This window comes from Dendronephthya gigantea, unplaced genomic scaffold (assembly GCF_004324835.1).
Source record: "Dendronephthya gigantea isolate DGI-Jeju-01 unplaced genomic scaffold, DenGig_1.0 000411F, whole genome shotgun sequence".
Taxonomy (NCBI): Eukaryota; Metazoa; Cnidaria; class Anthozoa; order Malacalcyonacea; family Nephtheidae; genus Dendronephthya; species Dendronephthya gigantea.
The window spans coordinates 30,669-58,218 of record NW_021163421.1 but is presented as its reverse complement, the minus strand read 5'-3'; the positions used below and the strand labels follow the sequence as shown (position 1 = coordinate 58,218).

General features: G+C 36.7%; 1 protein-coding gene and 1 long non-coding RNA gene across 2 annotated transcripts; one reads left to right on the top strand and one right to left on the bottom strand.

The window, feature by feature from the left end:
* The first annotated feature begins 584 nt into the window (after positions 1-584).
* LOC114542897 lies at positions 585-5,366 on the top strand. The gene is made up of 4 exons (XR_003689811.1): positions 585-680; positions 2,126-2,671; positions 3,144-3,226; positions 4,440-5,366. It is a non-coding gene; the product is annotated as an uncharacterized LOC114542897 (long non-coding RNA).
* Positions 5,367-7,571: 2,205 nt separating this feature from the next.
* LOC114542895 (DNA polymerase delta catalytic subunit-like) lies at positions 7,572-26,800 on the bottom strand. The gene is made up of 22 exons (XM_028562272.1): positions 26,516-26,800; positions 24,843-25,075; positions 24,172-24,369; positions 23,947-24,100; positions 22,465-22,697; positions 21,296-21,652; positions 20,466-20,657; positions 19,395-19,483; positions 18,779-18,889; positions 18,013-18,126; positions 17,466-17,511; positions 16,295-16,396; positions 14,539-14,634; positions 14,041-14,178; positions 13,526-13,627; positions 13,325-13,395; positions 12,626-12,778; positions 11,823-11,925; positions 10,790-10,922; positions 10,039-10,152; positions 8,942-9,092; positions 7,572-8,232 (listed from the first exon to the last, which is right to left on the bottom strand). Exons 1-22 carry the CDS (start codon positions 26,736-26,738, stop codon positions 8,136-8,138), a joined length of 3,210 nt encoding a protein of 1,069 aa, XP_028418073.1. The 5' UTR covers positions 26,739-26,800; the 3' UTR covers positions 7,572-8,135.
* Between the last annotated feature and the right edge of the window lie 750 nt (positions 26,801-27,550).

The window sequence follows — 27,550 nt, the reverse complement described above, 5'->3', positions numbered from 1 at the left end:
GAAATTTTCGGCAATTTGTCAAAATAAGCACAGATATAATGTAAATTTTGTATAATTTTACTATATATTGACAAATTACCGAAAAATTTCTCGCGTAATTTTAGGTCGCTGTGTTAAACACTATTGGTTAAATTTGCATGAAATAAAAAATTCGAACTAAAAGAGTTTGTCTGTCATGCCGCACAAGAATGAGATGAAAGCGAAATTATGGATGGTTTCAGTTAGTATTTTCAATCTCACAGCGGGGCTGATTTCACACTAATGAGTATTACTTGGAAATTAATGCTGCTTCCACGCACAAATGACATATTCAAAGTTCAAACTAAAACTTCCTCTGAAAAACAATTGCAATGTTTTGAACCCATTACTTCGTTATTCAGTATTAATATAAACTAAAAACTACTAGCTTGAGTTATATATTATATATAGTTATAATAACAATGCATTTTTTTATATTTATAATTGTAATTCCATTACATAGATGATACATCGTACATCAGTATAAGTTGAAAATTGTTTTATGTTTATAACAGGAAATTGAGGTATTTTAATTAGGGTCAAGTAAGTATCACATGATCATTTCGCAATGATTAAGTCAGTCGTCTTCACAGATTGTGTTACACATGCATCGGGAACACACAAGAGTTAAGATTTGACAATTGTTGCTGTGAAAACCACTGGTAAGTTTCTTGTAGGGTTTGTTCTTAGACAATTGTAGATAATTGTAGACTCTTAGACAACTGTAAGATGCGATATCGCACGAATTCAGCGCCACCGCCAGGCAAATTGGTCCGTATCGTTTTTGTTAAATTTGGATCAGTATTATTCGCTTCCAAGTGGCGAGTGTCGTGTTTAAAATGCCAGCAAAGCTAGCGAAGAATTTCTCAAGGGGACAAATGGACGCACTCCGAGTTTGTCTGATCTCGTAAGAACTCGATTTCAATGAATGAATGTTTCAATAACCAAGAGTTTCTCCGCGAACGAACTGCATGCAAGTACGATAAACAAGGCTTCTTTGAATATAACAAGACGCCTAGTCTGGCGTTAACGTCGGGGCGCGTACGAGTCTTTTCACTACAAAGCTTCCAATCATAAACACTATAGTTCATAATCACTTAGAAGCGTTGCGAACCTTAATTTTGTTCGATGTTTAGATAGCACATCGTACTTCAAGAAGCATAGAAGCTAAAAAATTTAAATAAACCATATGTTTATACATGCATGCATACGGGCATTACTGCCACTATATTGTCTTAAACTTTCGAATTCGGGCTTATATTTATCACTTTTGTTCATATGACAACCTTATAACTTATATTAGCGTCAAATATATGATGTGTTCATGCTGTCCATGCTGTGTTGGTGCTTGATCGTATAATTCGTGTTCTTCTTCAATCGTGTGTGACCGCTGTGACGTGTCATCACGCCATACACGATCACATCTAAACTGTAAAATAGCAACGATATTACCTATCTATTTATTATAATAGAACCGAATTCCACATGTATTAAAAATTATTACCCCATTTAAACCTAAAATGAGTCCAAAAGCATTAAAAGAACGGTTTATTCCTCATATAAACTCATAATTTAGTACAAATGCCTCGTGAAGGTGTTGCCGTATCATGTGACATGTGCATGAGCAAAATGAAATCGCAATATCGGAAATCGCACTTCAACTATAACGAAACAAAAAGTGTATCGTAGATAAATACAGTGACATATGATCTTCAGCGAACGTCGGGTCGAATGTCGTCTCAAGCCCTGGGTACAAATTGGCCGATAGCTTTGAATTAAATATATATTTCATGCCAAAACACACTTGCCACGACGAAATAACAAAATTCCTTCCCCACAGATCGCAGTGGGGCGAGATTGAAATTGTTTGAAATGTGTTTAAACGAAATGCGCATGCCCAGTTAGGGATGGGCTGATAATATATTTCAAAATCAGGCATAGAAGAGTACAGCAGGTTCGCAGAGGTCGAGGTTTTGAGTCTTATGCATACGTAAGAGTCTGGTCATAACGAAACCCTAACTTGAAATTTTCTCCATGTAAGTTCAGGTAATATCAGAACACAACAATCAACAATCCTACAATGAATTTATTTATTTTTTATCAATAGATTCTTTGAGTGGTTACTTCACAACAAGAGGCCAGCCTGTGTGGCTATCTACTGAAAGAACCGAATTCCATTATATTAATTTACTTGAGTACATCGAGTCATCGACGATGTTGTGAATAATTGGGAGGAATGTTTATTCATATATTCAATTCTGCTCGACGGATTTCTTCAGTAAGCTATTGCAGTTACAAAGGAAATCCGTTGGGCAGAACTGAATATATGAATAATCACATCCCCAATTATCCTCCCAGTTTCGGCCCTGACCACTGGGTCGAGACATTCCTGCTCCTCATTCGATACTTCGAACGCGAAATGACGTCATTCATGATCAAAGCAGCGCGGCCTCTCTTTTTGTAAATCATGGATGGAAGTCTCTCACTTCGCCCAGTCTCAGTGTCATACATGATGACGTCATTTAATGCCTGATCATTCTTATCCTGACCGCCAATAACGATAATCATATTAGCCCAAGTGACTGTGGACATGACACTGTGGGTGTGAGGGCAGGAAATTGATCTCGCTTGTCTGCGTAGACAGTTGTTGCAGGTAAGAAATAGTGTATTCTGCGTAAATGGTGTATTCGTTATATAAGTAAAATAGTGTATTCTGCGTAAATGGTGTATTCGTTATATAAGTAAAATAGTGTATTCTGCGTAAATGGTGTATTCGTTATATAAGTAAAATAGTGTATTCTGCGTAAATGGTGTATTCGTTATATAAGTAAAATAGTGTATTCTGCGTTAAGTACATTATTAGAAACCATGTGCACTGTATGCATGTCTGTTCTAATTACAAAAGGGATTGAAACACCACCTAACTAAAATAATTTTAATAGTGATCAACCAGAAACCGGAGTTAGTCGCCAGAAGGAGCCTCCTAGAACTGTGTTAAAACAATGTGTTGACCAAGTCTCTTCCATTAGATTAAGTTTTTCGCTATGTCCTAGAAATGCGTGTTTCAATTTGGTTATACTTTGAAATTCGATTTAGACGTAACCTTCCTTTTTCCTTTTCTCAAGTGGTACTGTAAGATCCTTGTGCCAAAGATCAAATTCCCTCAAGGTTATGGCGTGACTAGCAAGCAAGTCAGAGTGAAGTGAAGGTAAACAATTAAACTGCTTAGCTTGGCTTTGCCTTGAGGAAAGATTAATTGAATTGTTTCTTACGGCCCCGAAAGCAAATCTTAAACACGGTTTATAAAACCTAAATCGGAATTATTCGCAACGAATCAACATATGGTTATCATGGTAAAACACGTCAAAAGTTAACATAATTTATAATGCATGCAGCCAATCTCGCCGCTTGAAAATGTCATTGTAGAGCAAATATTACATGCAGTAAACTTTATGTGTACCGGAACGATAACTGGGCCGCGCCGACAAAAGCAATAGGAAAGGACTGGAACTGGTAATTCGTCTTCGAATCATGCTCGTTCTCAGGTTTTTCGCGTAATGTGTGCGCCAAAAGCATTGGGAAAATCAATGCCGACAGCGATCTGATAGGTTAGTTTGCGGTGTGTCTTAGCCATAGAAAAGTCACGCTGACTCACGGATTTTGTACAAGGAGTTACAGATGTGTAGTCCTGTGACATCTTTGTTTGTTTTGGATGTGTTACGGTGACACATAAATCACTATCACTATGAATGATCTGTTATATGCGTTAAATACAATTACTAATCACCAGGAATATGTTGGATCTATAACTTAGCATCAAATGTGGTATAACAACTGCCTAAAATAGACATATAGGACAAGCGTATTTTTTGGAGATTTGAACACAATCGCTAAAAATACACCCATAACGGCCACCGTAATTTTTTTACTTCCCGCGACCAATCAGATCACAGTCGGCATTGAATTTACCAGGGCTTTTGGCACACGCAGTACGCGAAAAGCCTGGCAACGATAATGCCTTCAAATTGGCTTCAAAGATGGCGGCCAAATAACCATCAGCTATCCTCCCAGGTTTATAGAGTTCAGTGATTACATGCGATAAATCATTACTGTTCCTGATTACGGTACACGAATTTGATCTGTGCGATGACCATCATGCATATGGTTTGTCTTTCATTCGCGATAATTAATGAACTTCCGAGGCGATATTATGCATCATCGCGCAATTCACCAGGCTAAGGCCTGGTTCATACGTTGCATTTTGGTCGCGTCGAATGCAATTCAAACAATAGATAATTAGATGATAGTATATTAATGAAGCTGAAGGTTTACCATCTTATTATCTATTGCTTGAATTGCAGTCGACGCGACCAAAATGCGACGCATGAACTAGGCCTAAAGGAAATTTATTTTCAATTTAGGACAGTATAAAAGAGTTAAGAAAGCAGTTTCAGAAAATAATGATGATGATGATGAACCAAGCATTTCAAGGAAATAATTCAAACAAGGATGATGTTGTGAGTTACAATGGAACAAGAATTACAACATAGGAGAAGAAAAGTCAACTCCGCATCATCCTCGAGGAGCATCAGCATCGTGTGTTTACAACAATGTAATGGTATATTCCTTGTCAAATTTATCATTATATATAATAGGAGGATATGACTGGAATGAAAGAAAAACATCGAATGCCATTTATGAGATTGCTCTTACCTCACCTTATACTGCCAAGCTGCTGACGAGAATGACTGAGCCAAGAAGGAATCACGAAGCAGAACAATGACTCGGTTACATATTAGTCATGTCCATCGTTACCTCAGCCTGTTAGTGACATATCCGCAGACACTTGGGCTAATATGATCATTGTTTTGGCGGTGAGGATAAGAGTGATCAGACAATAAATGACGTCATCAGTATGGACACGGAGGCTGGGCGAAGTGAGAGACTTCGACCCATGATTTACAAAAGGAGCGGCTGCTCTGCTGTCATCATAAATGACGTAATTGTCCTGTTTAGAGGACGGAATAAGCAGGAGGGATATCTCAACTCAGTGGGATCTTTTACCACTGGTGTTTATGCCTTCAAAGAACTGCCAGGAATAATGAGATAAATCTTAAACCTGCAATTAAATAGCTGTAGATAAGGCACCAAGGTATACACCTTATATAGAATTATATCGCAAATCTGAGCATAAATGTCCTTTTATGAAATTGAATCATTTAAGACCGTTAAATTTGCGACTAGAAGTATAAAAAAGAACACTCGTCACAGATAAAGTAACGAACAAATATTTTTTTAAATATGCTCAAAGACATGTATATTTGCTCGAAAAACAACATAAGCCAGCTGTTAATACCATCACAATGTATTAAAACAGTTTGATTTGATACTCAATAAATTTCTATAAAGCAACTTTGTATATAAATTTAGTCTTGGAATTGCAACATAATGCTCTCAAAACGCTGAAATTACCATGTTGAAGACCATGATTTAAAATTTGGGGGCCACCTGTTGACCCAGTTCCTGTTCAGCATCTTACATATGCGATTTATTCCACCTTGGCGGGTAGCAAATATTTTTGTGAGGTCACTTTCGTTGGAAGCTTTCTAACCGCGTAGATGATATTGCAGTGATAAAATTCTTAAAAGGCAAATACTCTAATCAAATTAACCTGTCCCATACTTATCAAACCCAGGGGCATTTTTGGTTCATAAAAAGTGCTGAAGCTGAAAATATGTATACGGATGGTTTCCTTGCCAAACCTGCAAAGTGGGCATACGCTGGAAACAAAAAGGGCGCCTTCGATTTTAAAATTGCATTGGAGGGCGGAGGGGGTATGTTTTAAGCACGTGCTCCCCCGGGTTCCTACGCCACTGCTTAAACTCTGAAACTAACAAAATATTATTGCACAGTTCAATTTCGAAAAAATTAAAAATGTTTGGGAAAAAAAATAAGTCAAAATAATAGTAGCATGGTACTTCAACGAGATCGACCAACGGATCGTTGTTCCAGCGTAGTTTAGCTTTATTCAGCTCTATTAACCGTCTGAAGCTATAGCAGATGGAGGAGGGGGGGGGTGTCGAGTCTATAAATTACCAAATGGAAAATTAGAAATCTTAATATTTTGATTATTTTCTCAACGTGTACACAAGAAAACTTAAAAATAAGATCGAATTATTCAAATACACGTAATGCAATGACCCCCCCCCCCCCATTAAGCGCGCCCCAGGAAAGTTATTCCTGGCTGCTATATATGCTGTTTACAAATATTTTATAACTGCGGAAAATTTGATTGCGTAACTGAATACTCTCGAGGTGGACTGGATTAGCAGATACGGAGTATCTATGATTATTTGGCATTCTCTCAATACTTCTTTATTTCTCAGTATGAGTATTAATTGGAAATTTATAAAAGTTCCACGAAATTCAAACTAAAACTTCCTTGAACCACAACTGTAATTTTTTGAGCCTCCTACTGTTATAATTGGCTAACAAAATTACGAGTTCGAGTTTCTATATTTTTAGAATTGGTGAACTCATTTTTGTTTTGTAATTCAGATACATTACATTAGCATAAGTTGAAAATTGCTTCATATTTATACAGCTAGCGCAGGAAGTTGAAGCACCTTAATTTAGGTCAAGCGAAACATCACATGCAATTATAAGTCAGTTGTCGTAACAGATTGTGTTACACGGAAACAAGCTTTAAGATTCGACAATATTGTTGCTGTGAAAAGTTCAGTGGAAACCACTGGTAAGTTTCTTGTAAGCCTTTTTCTTACTTTTAGGACAATTTTTGCTTCCGAGTATCGCGTTCAGAATGCGAGGAAAGCTAACGAAAGATTTCTTCAGAGAACAACGGTTCTGAATTTGTCTAATCTCGTAGACTCGTACGAAGTCAGTCTAGATGAATGAGTTTTTTACTGGTTATTAACTTGAAATCTAAGAACTTCTTGCGAGCCTCTCACTCTGCGAGTCTTGAACCCAGTCCCTAAGGCAACCTTTTGCTAACGGCAAATCACGAAATTCGTAACACAAATATATAACTGATTAGGGATGAGGACCAAAGGAGGATTCAGATGGATATTCATGGATAAAGATATCAATTGCCGGGCGAATTTTGCTCAGCAATCTTGTCTCATTTCGGGATATTTGTTTCACCAAACTTGGTCAGAAGTCAAGTAAAAAATAAATGAAAATGATGACACGAATAAAAAAGTGACAACAGGCCATGTTTACTTTCATTCTGGGACATTTAACTCTTTACAGATATCGGATTATCGAAACTTAATGCAGACGAAAAATATTCTCGCTGGATAGGCTTGATAACTCAACATTTCGACTGGATTAGCGATGTTTCTATCTGATTTTTTTCCACAATTAATAAACTTAGATGACATATTCAACCCAAAATCTTCGAGAACATGCAAAAATTGCATTATTTGGAATTTCTTAGCTGTAAGTCAGTAAATACACCACTATCAAATTTACTAGTTTGAGTTGCTATATTCTTAATAATGGAAACTATTTTATAAATTATAATTTCTGTTCCATATATACATCAGCATAAGCTGAGAATTGCTACATGTAAATACAGGAAATTAAAGTGTTTTAAGTTCAAGTTAAGTTTTCTCACATGATAATTTCAAAATAACTCATTGTCACAGATTATATTACGAAAGGAACACAGGTTTTGTTATACAATGGAATATTGAATTGTCTTCCGCTTAGGGAACATAAGATTTCTAGACAAGTCCACCAGACATATATAATATGTAAGGTATAATATTAATGTTTCAGAAGAACATATAAAGGCGTAAAATCAAACGGCTACAATATTTACAAAATCGCATTCATTCCCTATTAGCCATTTCCCAGTCGAGCAGGATATTGGGTCTAGCCGCGAACCGGAAAGCATCTATGACTGTCTGGAGGGACAAAAACTTCAGACTTATATTTCGAGTCCCTCCGAACAGTCCATTGATGCTTTGCGGTTGGTGACTAGACCCAGTACCATGTTCGATTGGGAAATGGCAGAGCTCCAGCTATTTCCGGGAACATACCTAAAGGTTAACTACAAATGGCTAATAACAACATGATCTGATCGCCAGGCAGATTCACCATGAATAATTCCCAAATCTTGCCACAACTTTGTCTTGATCGGCAAGATCTTTTTTGGTTTTCTTCCTCATGTAAAATATGGGACAATCACGACTGAAAAAGCAGTTATAAAGTTATTATCGCAGTTGTGAAGCTGGTTTTTAGGGCGTGTATTTTAGGGGGTGCATTTGAGGATGTGTCTATAGGGGGCGTGCATCTGAGGGCGTGTCAAACATTTCCATGCCGTGTTAACAATTTGAACATAAAGGAGCCAATTAATTGAACCGAAATTTTAGTCCCAGTAACTTCCCAGCGATATCCCTTCATAACGTAGACGGAAAAATGTTTGGTAGTTTAAGCCTACTTTATACATAGTCGCGTCAAATGCAATTCGAACAATAGATAATAAGATGAGAAGCCTCAATCAGCCTCCCTATCAACTCATTATCTACTGTTGAAATTACATTTGACGCGATCAAAATGCGAGATGTAAACTAGGTCTAAGGGCCTAAGGCCTGTCTCAGACGTGGAAATTTTCATGTGTCCAATCGAATGCAAATGAACTTAAACAAAGACTTTAGCTGTTTAATATTAGGTTCAACGCATGCATGAAAAGTTCGCCGTTTGAAACGGGCCTAATTCCACGGGCGTTTTTTCTCAGGGAAATGCGAAATATTTCACCCGTTTCTTTTGAATTTCGACTACTAGAATAAATTGTTCTGCTTTATTGCTCACAATTCAAAAGAAGCAGGCGAAATATTTCGCATTTCGCTTACGAAAATCTAGGCCGTGGAATTAGGGCTTAAAATGCAAATTTTCTAACCTTGTACACAACACGTCATGATGAAGGCTGCCCTGACATTCCTGGCACTGCGTCCATAGACGGGAAAATTTCTCTTCTAAGTAATTCAAACTGGCGATTTCTTTCTGATAAAACATAGACTCCTGCGGCTTGCAGTGATTACACACAGCACCTACGGCAAAAGTGCAAAAAAATGAGCTCGCCGAACTTGAGTTAATACATAGCCTAAAGCCAAGTTTACATGCATGAGATAAACTACGGATATGGTCGACTTGGACGAACAGTTCGGAGACTGGCAACCTTTAGGGCATCTATAACGTCCCTCTTGCAGAGATTAGACGAGTTTTCCCTTAACGAAAGATATATTTCATGTCCTTAAAAGCCACAACCTATAAGGATTATATATTTTTTAATTTCTACTTCTAATGAGCTACATAAAGTCAAATAAAAACCTAATTGCGTTGGACGATTAGAGATGAAAGTTAAAAATAAGTTCAAAAACTATAAATCTAAATTTTATATTGAATGGTTTTTATTCAAATTAGCACTAGTAATTTAAAAAACACTTCAATTTGTAAAATTGATGATAACTTTTCGGCAAAGCATTTTGTTGCACGTTCAAATGGAAAAACCTTCAAATCTAGCCTTGGCACAGCAGAAGAAAAAAATATAGTGAGAAATTATAATCGAATATATTAATTAACAGGCAATGTTATCTGATGTTGACAATAGATGTGGATTCGCAAACCCGCATACGGGATGTTAACTTTAGCCAAACATCTTGGGCCGGTTGTATAAAACTATATGTTGCATAGTTAAATCCTAATTAACACAGAAATACACGCATTTGATTGGCCAATTCAACTATAGTTAAAAGTCAACTAGTTATTTATAAAACTGGCTCCTCTTCATCAACTGCCTTTGACTTAATTTCGAGGTACCGTTGAGAGTGTAATATTGAAAAGTTATCCGACTTGTGTACATTTAAAACAGTTGCTTATAATCAAGACTTGTTTGGGCTGATTTTCCTTTACTTTATTTTATTTTCTTAATCGTCTTGCTTCATATACTGTTAATAGCTTCTCGTTTACATGGAAAGGTTACAAGAGCATACTTACGGTCATCGGGAAGCACTGATTTACAACCAATGCAAGTACTACGTTTCTTAGCGAAGTTCGCCAACTTTCCAATCGTTGACGTAACGACAGTTTTTGTTCTTGTATGTTCTCCCTCTAAACAGCACAAGGACAAGGACAAAAGTTACTACAAAATAAGGAATATTAAATGTCATTTAACTCCGAATTTATATTAATTTACACTTGCTGTGTTTTTTCACGACTGTCACGACTGCATGGGCAGATTTTTAAGCGAGCCACCGCCAAAGCGAACACAATGGTAAACAGTATAAGGGTAGGAATTATTTGCGTTGCGATGTCATAATATTTAGGGTTGTTCAATGTAAAACACTAATCTTCAATTGTGTAGATTGGGTCTATATACACAACTCTCTGATTTCCAATCTACTTTCTGCACGAAGGAAAAAAGGTGAAGGTTTGGGATCCTTGCATGTGTGTCATATTTTGAAGATATCAAGTTGCATGAATGAAATGTTCGTAAAAAAATCTTTTCGCCCTGCTAACCATTTGCATCAAAGTAGCCTGAGGTAACAGCAAAGGTGATTTATGCCTTCAGTCATAGCTGTAGCTAGACGCCTAATTAGGGGTGCATATTCATATATTCGACTGATTTCTTTTCTACGCTATTATTGCCACGATATAAAAACATGAATATACGAACACCTTCTCATATATGATTTATGAATGAATTTTGACACTAGGTATATATAACAATAAGGTTTAGGAGACTTACTAAATAACACAGACTTCGCTTTATCTTCACCGAGGATTGGTTCAAATATTCTCATCAGAGGATTTGTCAGTTGGTTTTCCAAATAATAAGTTGTATCGATAGGGATATTATTTTCTAGTACATAAATAGGATCCTAAAATATGAATAGTTAACACATAATTGAAATCGCATTAAAATTTCGTCACTCTCGCGTGATTCGGTCTCGACCAATGAAACGCTACAAACACCAAACTTTGACAAGTGGTATATAATAAAAGCCTTTAACTACATTTTGCTTAGTTAAATTCTACTTAACTCAGAAATGCACAACTCTGATTGGCGAATTCTGTCCTTAACTACAGTTACAGGTCTATTAAACAACAGGCCGCAGACCACAATACAAAGGCAGAGGACGGAATGAAATTAGTATAGCTACCCCGGCCGAGCCGGCAAAAATCGAGTGTAGTGTAAACGGGGCTAACAAGTACAAATTGGTCGTACAGTTGAAGCACAGTTATTAGAATATACATGGTTTGGAGACTAGATGGAAGTACAATACAACTCATTATTTATGTTATTGTCCAGGTTTATGCAAAAAATGGTTTCTTATCCGTCACATGTCTATTGTATTTTAGCCCAACTAACCAATAGCAATGGCTTGGCTTAGCTCCTCAACCGTGACTTGAACAACATGTTAATTCAGACCTTACTATTGGTTTACTTGTTCAAAATACAATAGACACGTGAGGAATAAGGAACAATTTTTTGCATAAATGTTCCCTTACATAGATAATGAGTTGTATTGTACTTTTATGAAGTCTCCAAACCATGTATATTCTATTAACTGTGGTTGAAGGAAACACTATTGTGACCAAATAAAGAGTTTAGTCGCACAAAACTAGGCAGTTAAACGGTTAACCATCAAAAGCAGCTAGCGTGTTTCGATTAAACCAAAATTTTGGCCTAAATACGCTGGACATGCAGTTTATCGCAACGATAACCCCGCGTAAGGTTGGATAAGCATGTAGTTATACATGCACATATCAAGCTTTACCTCCGCCTTCTGGTACGCAGCCATTCCTTTTGCCCCTGCGATGATGACGTATGGGACACGATCGCCTAATTTAGGGGCGGATCCCGCATCTCTTTTCTTCATCCTAAATGTGGATAATTTTTCATTATCAATGATTTATCATTACTCTCCAGAAATGATGTGATGAAGCTGACTATAGTGTCCATTGTTCATTCTTTTGGCGAAGCCACGCTATGTAAACGTCTTCTTCATTTTTTTCAAATAAAAAACATTATTGCGATCATTGCATCGTAATACAGCCAGTGTTTAGCCTCCTGCACTGCATGGAACCTGCTCGAAAAAACACACTAGATTCGTGCTACGTTATCATATTTATTTTCATTACAACGAAACAAATAAAAACAATCTTCAGAAGGTTGATTTTGCACGGTTAAACGGGACAAAATCCAAAATATCACGTAATTTATGTGAAATTTTAAATATAAATTAATGCCTAGCAAAGTGTACCCACATGCTCAGTTAAAAAAATATTATTGTCTTTTTCGATCATGACATTAAACGCTTAGCTTAAATTTTCATTAATTCTTCAATTATTTCGGTTAACTCGAAATTTTTGTACAAGTTTACGGCTAGCTTCCACAAACAAGCTTCCTGGATACAGAGAAAATCTGCAATGAGTATTAGCCCGATGTTTAGCGTTGCTTTGGTTCTTTCAAAATTGTTAACAAGTTGTTAACAAGCGAAAAATTTCGTAACAAAAGCTCATTTCATTGGTAAAAAAAGCTAATAAAAGCATTTTACTTATTGCAATATAAATATCTCACCTTTCAGCCAATTCCGAATGAGCTTGCCTCCCGGAATACTCGTCTCCCGTCTTTGTTAGTTCTTTCGTAATTACTAATTGTGATATATCTATTCTGTTGCACAATAGGTCGGATATAACCTGTTTCGTGTATTCGATTGCTCCTTGAGGGTCTCTGAAAGATATAACTTTATAATTAATTAAAGGCCCTGTTACACATTTATTTGCAACGTGCAAGGAAACTCTACTTTTAAATTAGTAAAACTGTTCAAAAAATGTGGGTGTAAGAATCGTCAATGGAGTGCAACAAACATAATTATAATAACACTTATAGTACGCGCGTGCTGATTGGTCGAGAAGCGTATTTCTATAACTGTATAGAAACACGGGACTTTTCCCGCCGAATATAAGCGAAGTAATGAAATAACGCGGCTCATTCCATCCCACTGTTTATTTCTCGTTCTCCCAAACTCCCAGGCGTGTTTCTATAACTTGTACAAGGTGTATAAAAAAACTGCAATCACTTAATATTCATATATGTTCGCTTCTATTCATTATTAGGGTTGCAGTTTTTTATACACACTGTATATAGAAACACGGAAAATGCTTTTGAAACATGGAAATTTCTTAAATGTTTCGTAGTTGCCAAATTCACTTCTCTTAAAATTAGGAGGCATAATGATGGCAGGTATAAATCTACTTCAGCTAAAACGCACAGTACCTGTCAATGAGGATTTTTTGCAGACAACTATTGATAAGGCTGGCAACTAATGGAGCATTATCTCGACGAACCTGAAATGTCAACATAAAGTAAGAATACTTAATCTCAAAATGAGTTTTCCTCAAGTATACATTTATGGACAAAATAGAACAATACACTCAGGTTTGGGAAAATGAACAAACATTCTAAGGTCTTTATTACCGTTTCTATTCCTTTGCAATCCATTTTATCGTGAATTTCGGGTTTCGTGAAGTACAATCCTGCATACCGTTTCTTGCTGATCAAAAGGTACGGAAAATAAACCTTGAAATAAAATGTTTGATTAGACGCTAGAACTAATGACTTTTAAAACGGAAATTCGCCACAATTTGACAGGGTTTTAGCGAAAAACGACAAATAAAGATAAATATCAGAGCACCCCAGAGCAAATTGCCTTTTTTATATACACCCTGTACGTACACTTGTGAGTCCCAACAGGGTGCTTAAGCGTTCAAACTCTAACTATTACATTGTTATGCATCGGTGATAGGTTTCTGGGACACCCTCTATCTCAACAAACGTAGATGTTTGCGTACTTACTTATTACTTAAGCCTTGAGCCCCTAGAGGGGCATAGACCATCTACATCAGCCCGCGAACATCCAGGCCAGCAGTTTAACTTTGCCTGCATGCATGTATACGCATTCATATTAATGATTGTACATTGCAAATACTGACCTTTTCAAACTCCAGTTTAATAGGTTGAATAAAATGTGAGGTGACGTAAGAAGCAGCTTCTTTTCCAAGTTCCATGCTCGCCCCAACGGTATCTGTACCAAACTTTACCATAACAGAATCCGTGTCGCCATATATAACCTATGAAGTAAATATTAGTCCTGAAAATTTATAATGACATGCACTATACTATAGTGCCAGTGTATATCAGCAACACTATAAGAATGTTCGATATGAGATGAGATTAGCAGGTTGAAAAGGGATTACACTAACATTACACTAAATTAATCGGCACGTCGCACAGGTGCCCATTTTAGAAGGGCCCGGTTTTTGAATTGGTAGCTTGAGCACTAACACGATTGTGTACGGAAACCAATTCTATTAGTGTTCAGGCTACCCATAAAAAGGTCTGGTCACCGATGAAATTGGCACAGGCACCGACTTTAGCCGTGTCGTGAAAACAAATCGAGTATAATGTAAACAGGGCCTCAGCAAACTCACCTGCGCATCGTGTTTATATCCATTTACTATTCTGTATTTTTCTTCAACAAGTTCCTTAGTTTTCTCAATCATCATCCTCCCAAATGCAGTTACGCTCTAGAACATCATCGACATATGTAATTCATTTGGTATGTATATCATTCGAAAATGTAGAGGCTACCTATGTTTTTTACAGGAAAATACAGGGTACATAAAAATACCCAATGTAAATACAGTTACGCTCTAGAACATCATCGACATATGTAATTCATTTGTTATGTATATCATTCGAAAATGTAGAGGCTATGTTTTTTACAGGAAAATACAGGGTACATAAAAATACCCAATGTCAATGTCTTAGACTATGTGCACACGAGCGTCGTTTTCGAGCGTTTTCAAAATCGTTTTTATCCAGTTTATCGATTTGACGCCCTGTCCAAACGATCCAAGGGAAAATATGCTTAATATGTTAAATTAGCTTCAACTTCTATTGTAAATTGACGGTGTTTGAAACCGTTTTGGCGTAAAAACGAAAATGAAAACGCTCGAAAACGTTACCGTGTGCACATAGTCTTATAGGCGTACGCGCACGTATCGTTAGGGAAATTGTTTGGGATGTGTAGGTGGTAGTTTGAATCCTTCGTAAAATTACCGTTTTCCACAAACATACTCTAACTAGTACTTCAACTAGTTAATACACCAAACGATTTCTTTGACGATACGCCCGCATACGCTAATTAAGAAAACATTTACCGAGTGTCAACATTTTATGAGTGAATAGGAATAAAGTCCATTATGGCCAGTGCGACAATACAGTATATGCAATATTTTAACAAAAAGCTGCTCAAATGTATAGTGGATTTCCCCCTCCTGGAATATATTTGATAATTATCAACATCAGGTATAGCTTTCTGTTTGCATTCAACCGAATCTGGTAATAAAAATTACCAGATAATTCCTGTCACACTGAATTAGATGGCATACGAAACACAGTTTCCTATTAATGCACGAAGTATGGATTGAATCATCTATCTGGAACGTACAGTAGTAGTCCGTTTATTGCTAAACCGGCACAGCATTATACAGTTGATTTGCAGTCAAGGGTATATACATGTAAAAACGATCACGTTGATGTGATATTGATTTGAACAGGCTGCAATAATGTTGTGCTGCCAACATTGTTCAGTTGTTATCAACAGCTAACAATATTGTTACACGCGACTGACTTTCAACAATACTGTTCACGTTGACAAGTGTGAACAATATTGGCACAACATTATTGTTCCATGCTGATAAACCGCAGGCTCAGAGTTTTTAGCGGTGTATCCAGCAAGACAACAGGCTACAAAAGCATCCACATAGATCCGATAAAATTGGATCGTCTGACCAAACACGCATAACTATTAGTTATGGCGGGTAATATTAAGCCCCGTTTACACTACACTCGATTTATTGGCACGGCACGGCTAAAATGGGTACCCGTGCCCATTTTATTTGCGCTCGGCCTTTGTTTTGGTAGCTTGAACACTAATAAAATTGGGTACGGGTACCAATTTTAGCCGTGCCGTGCCGATAAATTGACTGTAGTGTAAACGGGGCTTTAGTCTATCTATCTAATATTTTCTACTCGTGATTCTTTTTACCCCAAACTCCAAACTTTTATCAAAATTATAAACTGCATGGCAAAGGAAAGCTACAAAAAATTTGTATTTGAAGAAAATTATTTGCAGTCGTGCATCACGCACCTGCAAGTATAGAGAAAACTAAATGTACTCACCGAGGAGATTTCAAGACAGGGTAGTTTTCCAACTTGAGCACCAGTGAAGCCGTATACGGAGTTAGCGCTAACTTTTAAGGCCAACTGTCGACCATCGAGTACCTGGTGAGATATTTTCTGAAGTAAATTTTTCTCTTAGTGGGTGTAATAATTAACAATTTTTGAATGAAGTTGAACATTATATGAAGAATTATGAAGCCGAAGTTTGTGATAATGACAAACCACTGCTAAAAATGCGCGATTCAAAATGGCGGCAATTATGAGAGTGTTCATGACATCGACAACTGACCAGTATTGCTGACTGCATTTTGGGCGCGAAGATCCGCTTATAAACAAAGAGAAACACTAAACATGCAGTAGTTTCAGAATATTTTCAAGCTTTACAAGATTTTTTTTTTAAATTTCAAATTATTTAATTTCAAGCTGATGTATTTTTGAAGAATCAGTAATATACACCATTCTCATCCATCTCATATTCGTCAGCAGATATGACGTGTAATTTGCCATGCTCGTCGCTGATCAAAAGTGCACGAGCAGGCAGTCTAGGTATATACATGTCAATGTGACAAACTGAGGGTTGATAATTCTTTTTATCATGCGAAAACCAAATTCAATAATTGTTTCATTATTTATTTATTTCCTTCGGACGCAGATGTCGTTGCTATGACGTAATAGCGCGCATGAAAAAAGTCGTATCACACGCTGTGACATACACTTTGGACATGACGATTTCACACATCACTATTAGCCAATCAGAGGCTGCGGATTCTTTTAAACAAATAATACTGGTGTTTAGCAATATGGGGCCGGTTGTATCAAGCCCGTTTATATAGCTTAAACAATGAATAAGTCAAAATTAAATAACACTCGTATCCTAATTACTAGGGTCATTAGAATTTCCCATTTTCTTATGAAAACGCTTTAGAATACACAGCGCGTTAGATCATTTTGGGTGACGATTTTATCCGAGCATGAGGCAGAGCCCGCACTTTCAAAAGCATTTGTCAGTGGTTGCTCTACGAAATTGTAATTATTTATAATTATCTGATTATGTAGGTATACGGGGGGCTTTGTAGCGCAAAGTTGTATTCGACTGCAACAACTCCCTCTGACTGTGCGTGCTTGCTATTAATATGAGGTTTAACAGCAGCCAGAGAAAGATGCGAATTACCTTCTTGCGAAAAGGGTCTGTTTCGTTCTTTAAGTCCGTTTTTGCTCTGAAACGAGAAAGGAGATTTATTTGAAGAAGAGTTTTGCCCTGAGGTTTACATGATAACATATCACCCGTATATTATCGCATATCATCCATAACAAATTAACTAACCCTTTTAATTACACAACTCTCTTTGCATAAAAGTTACCATTCAATTTATGACATATGTACAAAGGTATAATGAATTTACTAGCGAATGCATAAAAAAATTCAAATTGTATCGCTGCTGTGGGAATATCACGTAGAGTTGATTATCAATCATTTTCATGCAATATCTTGCTGAATATTTCATGAAAAAAAGTATTTCCAATAAATGCATAAAGTTAATGCTGGGCGTTTCTAATATGCATGAGGACGCAAATAACATTTTCGGTACAAAGAAATACGTTGTCCAGCCCAATTCCAACAACTTCTACCGTAGGCAAGAAAAAACTCGTGTTTACAAATTTTTGTATAGAACGTATTAAACACACTGCACTATTTAAACGGTCATTAATATACTCACTTCTTTCTCGCACTCAATAGATCTTCCAAAATCTCGGGCAATATTCCCTTCCTTTTCGTGGATTTAATAAAATATGAACCGCAAGGTGTCTTTATATATTCATCAGGAGCAAGTCTAAAAATTTCATAGCATTAATCCAAGCAATTCATCTTAAAGAGCCCCAAACCACAGAAAAGACAGGTTGCATTTATGGGCCGATTGTTCAATGCGTTTATATAATGAGATGATAATGACGCTTAATGAGGTCTATCATCTCATTATCTATTGTTTCCGACGTATAACCTAGAAATTAGTTTTGAACGGGTAGAAAATTGAAATTAAGGGGCTGTTTACATGAGCCCGGTTACCCGAGATTCAACGAAGCGTGAGATGATCTTGAGGTATTGAAATGAGCAGATAACATGATCCTGGCAGTCGTATAATCACTGCAACAATAGCATGTGCTTGTTTGGTATCATAAAGACTTATTTTAATACCTCAAAGTCCTCTCACGCTTCGTTGAATCTCGGGTAACCGGGCTCATGTAAACAGCCCCTAAAAAAGCTATAGAGATTGAATCATAGGCAGCCTAAATTTGCTAATCATAATTTAAACGCGAGAAATTTTTCGGCAATTCTGTCGACGCAGTGTAAAAATATATGTAATCATATTAATACACCATGTTGACGAATTGCCGAAAAATTTCTCGCGTTCAAATTATCAGGCAAATTTGGGCACCCAATGGTTGAAAAAGAAACGTAAATCTGAAAATCATCCCTGTACTTACTCTTTCGCGCCTTTTTCTGTAAGCAGCGTTGTGTAACACAAGTTGTGTGCCATCATAATAGACGGATACAATGACGAAAAATCCAGAGTGGCAATTGGGGAATCATAGTACCTGTAAGTAGAATTTCCTAAATCAAAATTGTCTCCATACAGTTTATATACAAAGATCAGCGGGTTTATTTAACAGTGGCGGATCTAAGGGTTAATACAGCTTAAAATTGCAATCAATCGCATTGATAGATTTTTATTTAAAAATCTTCTTTTGAAATCCATTACTCCTGGACCTAGATCCGCCACTGATAATTAATGAGAAATTTTGGTAATTCAAAATGCAAACGGAAGTTTTTCACAAATTAAACAATTCGTTTCCTGAAGTCATAAAATTCATTTCTCTTTCAATAGTCAAAAAGTCGCCCACTTTTCATAGGTCTAAAGTGTGTAAATCTACATCAGTACTCGATCGAATCTTGAATCGTGTAGATAGGTCTTCAATATAGTTTTTAATTTTCTAACGTACATATATACACTTCGGTGATGTTTAATTCACACACAAAATGACTGCAGCCGAACATGAACGACGCGAGACGTTTTCACTAAAAAGACAAATGCTCACTCACCCTTTTACAGGTTCGATTACAGTAGCACCAGTGTATTCATCACCTGGATCAATCCTTTGGGCAGGGATGACCAAATCTTGCGTTTGTGCCTTAATGAAAATACCACAATTAATATATTCCAGTAAATAAATGTCGGGAATATGGAGTAAGAAAAACAATTTGCAAAGATGTACTTGAGTATCGGGGCCTGGGTTTACTCACACTATATTATTCCCCTTGAAAAAGACAGAATAAAGAAAAATAAAGCCCCTGCAATCGTAATACGTCGTACTGTAGGTGCGGTAAAGCCTTTTTCCAGTTAGTCGTGAGTGTGAAAGTGAACATGTCAAAGTGGCTGATGTGATAGAATTCTTTACGTGCATGTGTGCAGTAAACAACGTGCGATTATTCGCTTGTACATATAGCATAATAACAATACAGCTGTAATGGCCACATGATAATATAGTCAACTGTCTGTTTAGTGTTTAACCAAAATACTTTCACAAACTATCTTCCTCGATTATCAAATTTTATGAATTTAAGGACGATTATGTTTTAGCTGTGGAATTTTCGTCTTAAATCTATATTATTTTTATTAGATTTTGGTATTCACCAATAGTATACTGACCTTAAGTAAATTAGCTTATAGGTATACCAGGCAAGTATTCAATACTGCAAAGCTTTCGCTCCGTTAACCCGGACCTTCATATTCCACTGATGAAGGCCGGGGTTAACGGACGAAAAGCTTTGCAGTAGAGAGGTTAAGATACCCCGGTTCCGGTGTACGGGTACGGATAGCCTCATTTTGTTCAATGAATTTCCATCAGTGTTTCTTAATTTTTTCGAAGATTAACTCGACAATTCTTTTCTAGTAGACTTTAGCCTCTTAAGGTAAGCATGATTTGTATCATGAAACGCGCAAAAAACAAGAAATTCCAATGAAAAATTATGGCTACCCGTACCCGTATACCGAAACCGGGGTATCTTTAACCTCTCTAGTATTAAATACATATACGTGGTGTGGTGTACCTACAAGCTAATTCACTTATTTGATATCACCATATGCAAACTTTCAAGAATATTAACACTGACCTTCCTAAGAAGCTGAGAAATAACCTTAATCTGTTGTCCCCTGGATAACAGGTAACTGAAAGGAACGCCCGTCACTCGAGACATTTCCATGTAATTTATAACGCACATGAGCTTCTCTAGTAGACGTAATGGCAATAAGGCATCCTTAAGGCAGTACACTGCCAACCGACGACGAGTCTGGTCAGTACCTTTCTATAACACAAATAATTTCATAATTTTATTGATGGATAAATTCAGTTTGGTTGACCATGCAAGCAAGCTAGTGTTTTAGAGCAGGAGATTGCTGTAAATTTCTGCAGCAAAAACTATTAAAATTATATAGATTTTTCATTTCGATTATACAACTAGGTGTAAACGAGTTTAAATGTCGCTAAAACGAGTGCAAATATACAGCTATACAGGGTGTCCCAAAAAAAACGCAACCACTTAAATATGCAGGAATATTAATATTGTTCGGGTTTGCACCATAGTTAAGCTAAAATGACTTTTAGCATTGTAAATGAAGGATTAAGAGTCATTTTCAATTCCCAGAGGTGCTTATCTATTGCGCTTTAGAGCTGTATTAATGTTCTGCATATTTAAGTGGTTGCTTTTTTGGGGGGACACCCTGTATACAGCGATATTTGGACTGTTTGTTATTTTTCATTTGTGAACTGGTATGAATATTTGCATGGGGTAAATGTTCCATTGATAGGATCATGTACTCTGCGCGGTTTTCCACTAGACGGAATTTTTGGCCGGTGAAGGGAATATTCTCACAATTGAAAAGTTTATCAGACGAAAAAACCCGAATGGTGGAATATATGTAAGGATGTACATATTCAACTCACATGTAAATCAGTGATAATGGAATGCGGAACATCCTCTTTTTGTTCTTGTAAGAAATGATAACTAACTGAATTCAATGTATAGGATCGAAGTTTATAGTCTCGGAGCAAAATATGCAGTAAGTCAAACTGCACCCGACCAGTGATATTGATAACTTTGTTTTCCCTTTTTCCGTAGGCGCGGGACTGAAATGTTGTTGAAGACACGGTGCTTTTATCTTCCTTGATCCGGCCTAAGTATGGGAAGTTCAGCACTTTCAACGCAATTGCGCGGTTGAGCAAGTAGGGTAGGTCAAAGTTAACGATATTGTAGCCAGTGATGACGTCAGGATCCGCATCGCACAAGAAGTTCGACCATCCCTGCATAATAAAATGAACTGAAGTGAGTGGATGAAAATGTTGTACCTCCAACTAAACTAAAGGTCGTGCGTTCGATTAAACAAGTGGTAGTAAAGGGGATAGGCTGACACCGCAGAAATTGGTGTTTAAGGCGACTCAACCGGAAAAGCTAATCGCTGGTTCACAATTGTGCATTTCTCTACCGCTATCAAAGAGAAACCTTTTGAATATCTTAAAAAAGTTCAATTTTTCTTCTAAATACGCATTCTGCAATCTTTTAACAGCTCATCATACACATCTGACCGTTGTGAAATGGCCATTTTAAGGCTTAAAGTATACACAAGGTTATTAATTCAGACGATTCGTTTTTACCGTGTGCAAGCTTCAAATATTTTGTGTCAGACATATTTTCTTGAGTATTTATAAATATTTTTTCTCACCAAGTTTGAAGTCTAAGCATTGACAATTGCCTTGAAGTCTATACCAATTACCGCGGTGTCGGGTTAACCTACTTTTCAACTCGCCCAGTTTGTACAGTAAAATCACAACATTTTCAGTCACAACATTTTTTCTAAACCAGCCTTTATTGTGACATTGAATTTATCCATCCATATAGCTACTGAATTGCAAAAAAAAATGGAGAACAACAGCCTTAATACATGCACTACACACTAGAAAGATCGACTCAGGAGGCAAAATTAAAATACACGATGAAATATGAACCAAGACTGTTGAAAGCGCTCCTTTTTAGCAAATTTGGATTTTAAGCCTATAATTGTAAATCGAGCATTATAGACAGAGCTTTTATAGTTGCAAATTAGCTGAAGCCATACCTGAAGTAAATCCTTCTCGTTTTTAAAAGATTTCACATCCGATCCAATTATTGACGCGCATGTGTCGAGGGTAAAAACGTTTCTAATGAATGGATCTTTCTCACCCTGACGAATAACCATGTTAGCAATCTGAATGACCGAGTCCTTTTCTGGTTCTGGGAAGATTCCCTTGCGCCCAGCACATTCAATGTCGAAACTCAGAATTCGAATTGGAGCGATCTTTTGCCATTCTCCTAAAGAAATGTCGAAAAAATACAGTTAAACAATCGAGTTCCATTTCACAGCAGCGTTGTCTGATACAGTGAAAGCAAAATAAAGGGAAAATATATTCTCGCGCTGTTTTGCGTGTGGAAAGAAAGTACCGATGTACATTACTGTCCAGAAATAACCTAACACTGCGGTTGCGGTTCGGTTGCAGTCGACCGATAGAAATCGCAGACGACCGCAAGGGAAAAAATACAATCGCGGTTGCCGTTTGCTGAGAACGACAATACGATAATCATATCGAAAACATCTTAAAAAATGTCTGTCAAACCGAGTTAGGCCGGCGTTTAACCTCCCTCTCACCGCGGTTCAACCGCGATCAGACCGAGGTTTGACCTAGGTTAACCGCGCGGTTTTTGTTAGGTTATTTCTGGACCGTACTGCATGTACATCGCAAATACAACCAAAGAGCAAAACGCCAACACAATGGCACTTATAAACATAATAAACCTAAAGGCCCATTTACACTTGCAATTTTTGCTGCTATTTTATGTGCGATTTTCTCCTTTTGATAGATGTGAATTAGTTACTGGTATTCAAACAGGAGCTCGTACACACCAAGCAGGATCGTCGGGGCCGTATAGGGAACAGCTCAATATTTTGGACCAATACAACCACAAGTTTTGATACTGTTTATTTTATTATTGTGCGCCCCAAACCAAGTCATCAACTCAACTCACATCAAAATCAAAATCAACTCACTAAGGCCTGTTTCAGACGTCGAACTTTTCATGGGCCGAACCTAATGTAAATGAACTAAAGGCTTTGTTTAAGTTAATTTGCATTCGATTTGGCACATGAAAAGTTCGACGTCTGGAACTAGCCTAATAGTGCCACCCGTGAGATTATATAATTAACAACGATAGTGTTTCATTGTGCATTGTTCGTTGTGCATTGTGCAAAGTGTCATCGTTTCCGTTTTGTCATCATGCACTCCCGGTTTCTTCTCGTGCCTACGTATTAAATATCCTCTATATTACAATATGTAATGTATTACGTATATGGTTTTAACAATAGTTTCAAATGGGATAGTAAATGGAATAATGGAGAAGAATACAGACTACAGTTCAAGTGCGGATTTGATATAAACAAATGCTATATTACGAAAATATTTTTTTTAGTTTAAACGAAGTTTTGTTACAGCTTTAAATCGATCCGGGTATGAATATGATGCAAGCCTTTACAAGGATATACATATGATGCAAAGTAGAGCAATACCTTCACAAGGGTGACTAATAAACTCATCCCAAGCGATATCAACTTCCAACTGACACCTTGAAGTTTTCTGATTCTCTTTCCTGATGAGATATTTACCAGCTGGTAGTTCGATCCAGTTACAGCCAACCACGCCAGTATCAACCATAAAACGAATCTATTGAAAAAACACAAATATTCAAAATTCACACGTGTATGGACGCACAGTTTTAGTGGACCGCTACTGACCTCATATTCAATATTGCTTTCATATGTTGTATAAGCTCTTTCAGGTTCAATGTTATATCGAATGCCAGATTCTAAGATTCGTTTTGCAGGTGCAATTAACTTTGGCAATGACATAGTGATCTGGAGAAATGGTATCTTTCTGTTTTCATGGTAACCATAGATGCTTTCCTTTGTGTGATGATCGACAGCAAGCACTGCCTGGATAAATCATCAAGATAAAGAATGCAAATCAATGAGTGTGTTTTGCCAGGCTCACAACAAATAAGACATAATAACAATTACCATTTATGAATATGTGACTTGAGTGAATTAGTATTGTGATGGTGCTACTTAAAGTAACCAACCAAAAAAACTAAAAAATTGAGGTTACAAGTTCAATTCTCATTTTCAGCATATCTGGTTGGTGCTGAAACTCAGAGTGGTATAGCACCATCACAGGGCGCACATGAAAGTCAATCACCTGGTTTCATTCATGAACTTGTTTTTCTTGTTGTTAGCTCAATTGCAAAATAGTATTAATGCAACAGAAATTGTGTGCATGGAATAAATGTGAATTAACAATTAAGAGAAAAAAACAACCAACAGGAAGTGAAAACACAGTTTCAGTTTCACAGCACAACTGAAAATTAAAGTCCAGTCAAACTGAAAAAAAATATCAAAATATACTGTACCTGAACAACATTATCTCTGTTTGACCTCATATCTGCAATCACAGCTTTATTGAGCACCTCTTTAAATGCATGACAATCATCTTTCTTCATGTTGGAAGGTGCTGGTATAAAGAAATATGGTACAAAGCCATGGATGTGACACAAGACACTGTTTCCTTCCATGGTAATCCCATATGCACGCACAATAGGGACGGGGCCTACAGCAGACCCTGGCATTCCTGGAAAATGTTGACCTAGAAGCAAGGCAATGTATATATTATGTAGCACATGAGATAAAAGCAGAGTTTCAATATCCATTACTATAATGTATACGGTAATAATAAAAAAGATACCAATCATTAAATTATATCAATGACTAATCTCCCAATGCAACGACGCAAAAGTCATGATGTTTGATACCAGATACATCATGTTGAAGGCTTGTTTTCTTACCAAAGTGTTTAGATTAGTGCATGGCCGGTTTTGTTATTAATACATGGTACGCTAATATTAAATGTTTATAGATACAAACAAGGGTAATCTAATATATTTCTGGTAAAGCATTATACTAGCTGGTGCTCTACATTAAAAATACAACAGAATACTATACTTAATATTGGGTTATGCCATGGCCTCAGCGCATAGTGAAATAAAAGGGTGAACAATCAGGTCAAAATCGGCCAAATACATGTTGAATTTCTAAATGTAAGTATTAATTGTAACACTAATGATTTATACACTGGGAAAATTATATTTCTTCATATATGGAGGGTATTTTTATGGTAGTAATAAACATTTATTTATATGATTGGCTCTAGCTGGCTTTTTTGTCTCGGAAGGGACAATTAATAGCAAAATTCACCCTAACTACAGGGATAAGGTATATTGTTTAGCTCTAAATGTATGGAAAACATTCTGACTAATTGTCCCTCCATTAATAAGCAGGGCAGAAAATTGGCATTTTTTGACCTGACCAGGCTTTTACCTGAGGAATGTGAAAGCGTTGTAACAAATCCTTATTGTGGCTGGTCCAAAATACGCAGCCTCAGATTAGCACTGCAATGTCTAACGGACAGAGACTACATATGGGTCAGACATTTTGAACTTAGCAAAGTCTCTCAGAGCTTTTACTACATTACCTGAGATTTTAGGACGTTTAATTACTTATATTTCAAAGAATTTGTTTATTTATATCAGCAATATGAAAATAAATAATGTATTAAGCTATGACAGTAATGTTTAATTATAATTGTCTGTTATCTATTGAAGCATTGCCTGCAAAGTGCAAACTCAACATCATCAGTTTAAAATATGTGGTTTGGCATCAATTTATTCAGTTAGAACTGTTTGAATTGTTTTGAGGGCCTGAGTATAAAAAATACAGTACTCAGAGGGGCAGTTTAGTTGATTCTATAGCAGCAAGATATCCAAGTTCTGGTCTTAGAAGCAAAATATACTCAATTGCAGGGTAAAAGCACGTCCACATATTGTAAATGCAATCACACCTCACGAAATCAGTCGGACACAAGACAAATACATATGGCCTACTGTATATGTTAGGAATTTAAGCTACAAAGTGCCTATAAAATATAATGCAAAATATAAATTCATCTACTAAGCGACTAGAAACGGCCCTGTACAGTACGTATAACTGATATAAGACCCATGACAAAAATGACATCATAATTCCTCACCAATATAATGGTCCAAGTCAAGCTGTTGAAATATCAAGGCATCTTTTGAGATGTCCAAGGCGGGTAAAGGAGGTCTGCGCCACTTTGATGTCCGACTTTCCGTGGGACCAAATTTCGCTAATTCACGTTCGAATCCACTGGGTTTCTGTTCGTCAGATTTCGTACGTTTAATACCATTTGAATTTGGATAGTCTATCTTTCTCTTCTCTCCACCACGATCCATGACTGCTCGATACAAAATTTCTCAAATGCAGCCAACAAATGATGTTCCCGTGAATGCGATCGAGATAGGAGAACCCTCGAAATATTAAAACGGAAATAAATTATAAAATCGTGTGATTCGCGCCAAAACACTTTTTCGTGACAAAATATATTGCGGTACTTCATGTAATAATCAATATTCGCGAACAAGAAATTAGCTGCGCTTTCAAAAAGTAAAGTTATTTGCATTATTGCATGTAGCTCATATCTGTCCCTGTAGTCAGTATAATGGAAAGGAGGTTGGCAATACAAAGAAAAAAAGAACTTTTGAAAAAAATAGCTAAATAGATCCCATCAGCACTGACCCCTTTCTCTGGCCATAGCGAGGAAAAAAATAGGACTATAGGTAATCATTAATTAACTGAGTTAATTGATTGCTTCATTGAATATGAATTATAAAAATGTTCAGTGTAAACAAGAAGCAAGATTTGATTTTGACCAATCGCGTTACTAATCGTAGGCCAGTGCACGAAGATGTTATTACGTGATAATCATCATTAATTTTGTCATTACGTCATTGCTTTTATGCGGTGTGATAAAAATTCGTTTAGAAATAAATTAATAATCTATTATATATACTGTAGTATCAAGAGGTGAACAATATAATATTATAGCAATTAGAATCCAACAAATTACAATTAAAACCATGCACAGAAATAATAAAAAATTCACAGGCAGTCACCAGTCAAGAAATTGTCGTGGCGTGTGCATGTTGGGTACATTTGGGGAAAATTTGAGGACACAAAAATAATCTCTATAGTTACACTTCTTATA

Excerpts from the sequence above, each read along its gene's own strand:
- LOC114542895 (XM_028562272.1), bottom strand. The coding sequence starts at position 26,738 with ATGGATCGTGGTGGAGAGAAGAGAAAGATAGACTATCCAAATTCAAAT. Across the intron at positions 22,698-23,946 it reads TATTAGTCACCCTTGTGAAG|GAGAATGGCAAAAGATCGCT; the intron begins GTATTGCTCTAC and ends ACATTTCTTTAG. Across the intron at positions 10,153-10,789 it reads AGCGAAGTCTGTGTTATTTA|AGGGAGAACATACAAGAACA; the intron begins GTAAGTCTCCTA and ends TGTGCTGTTTAG.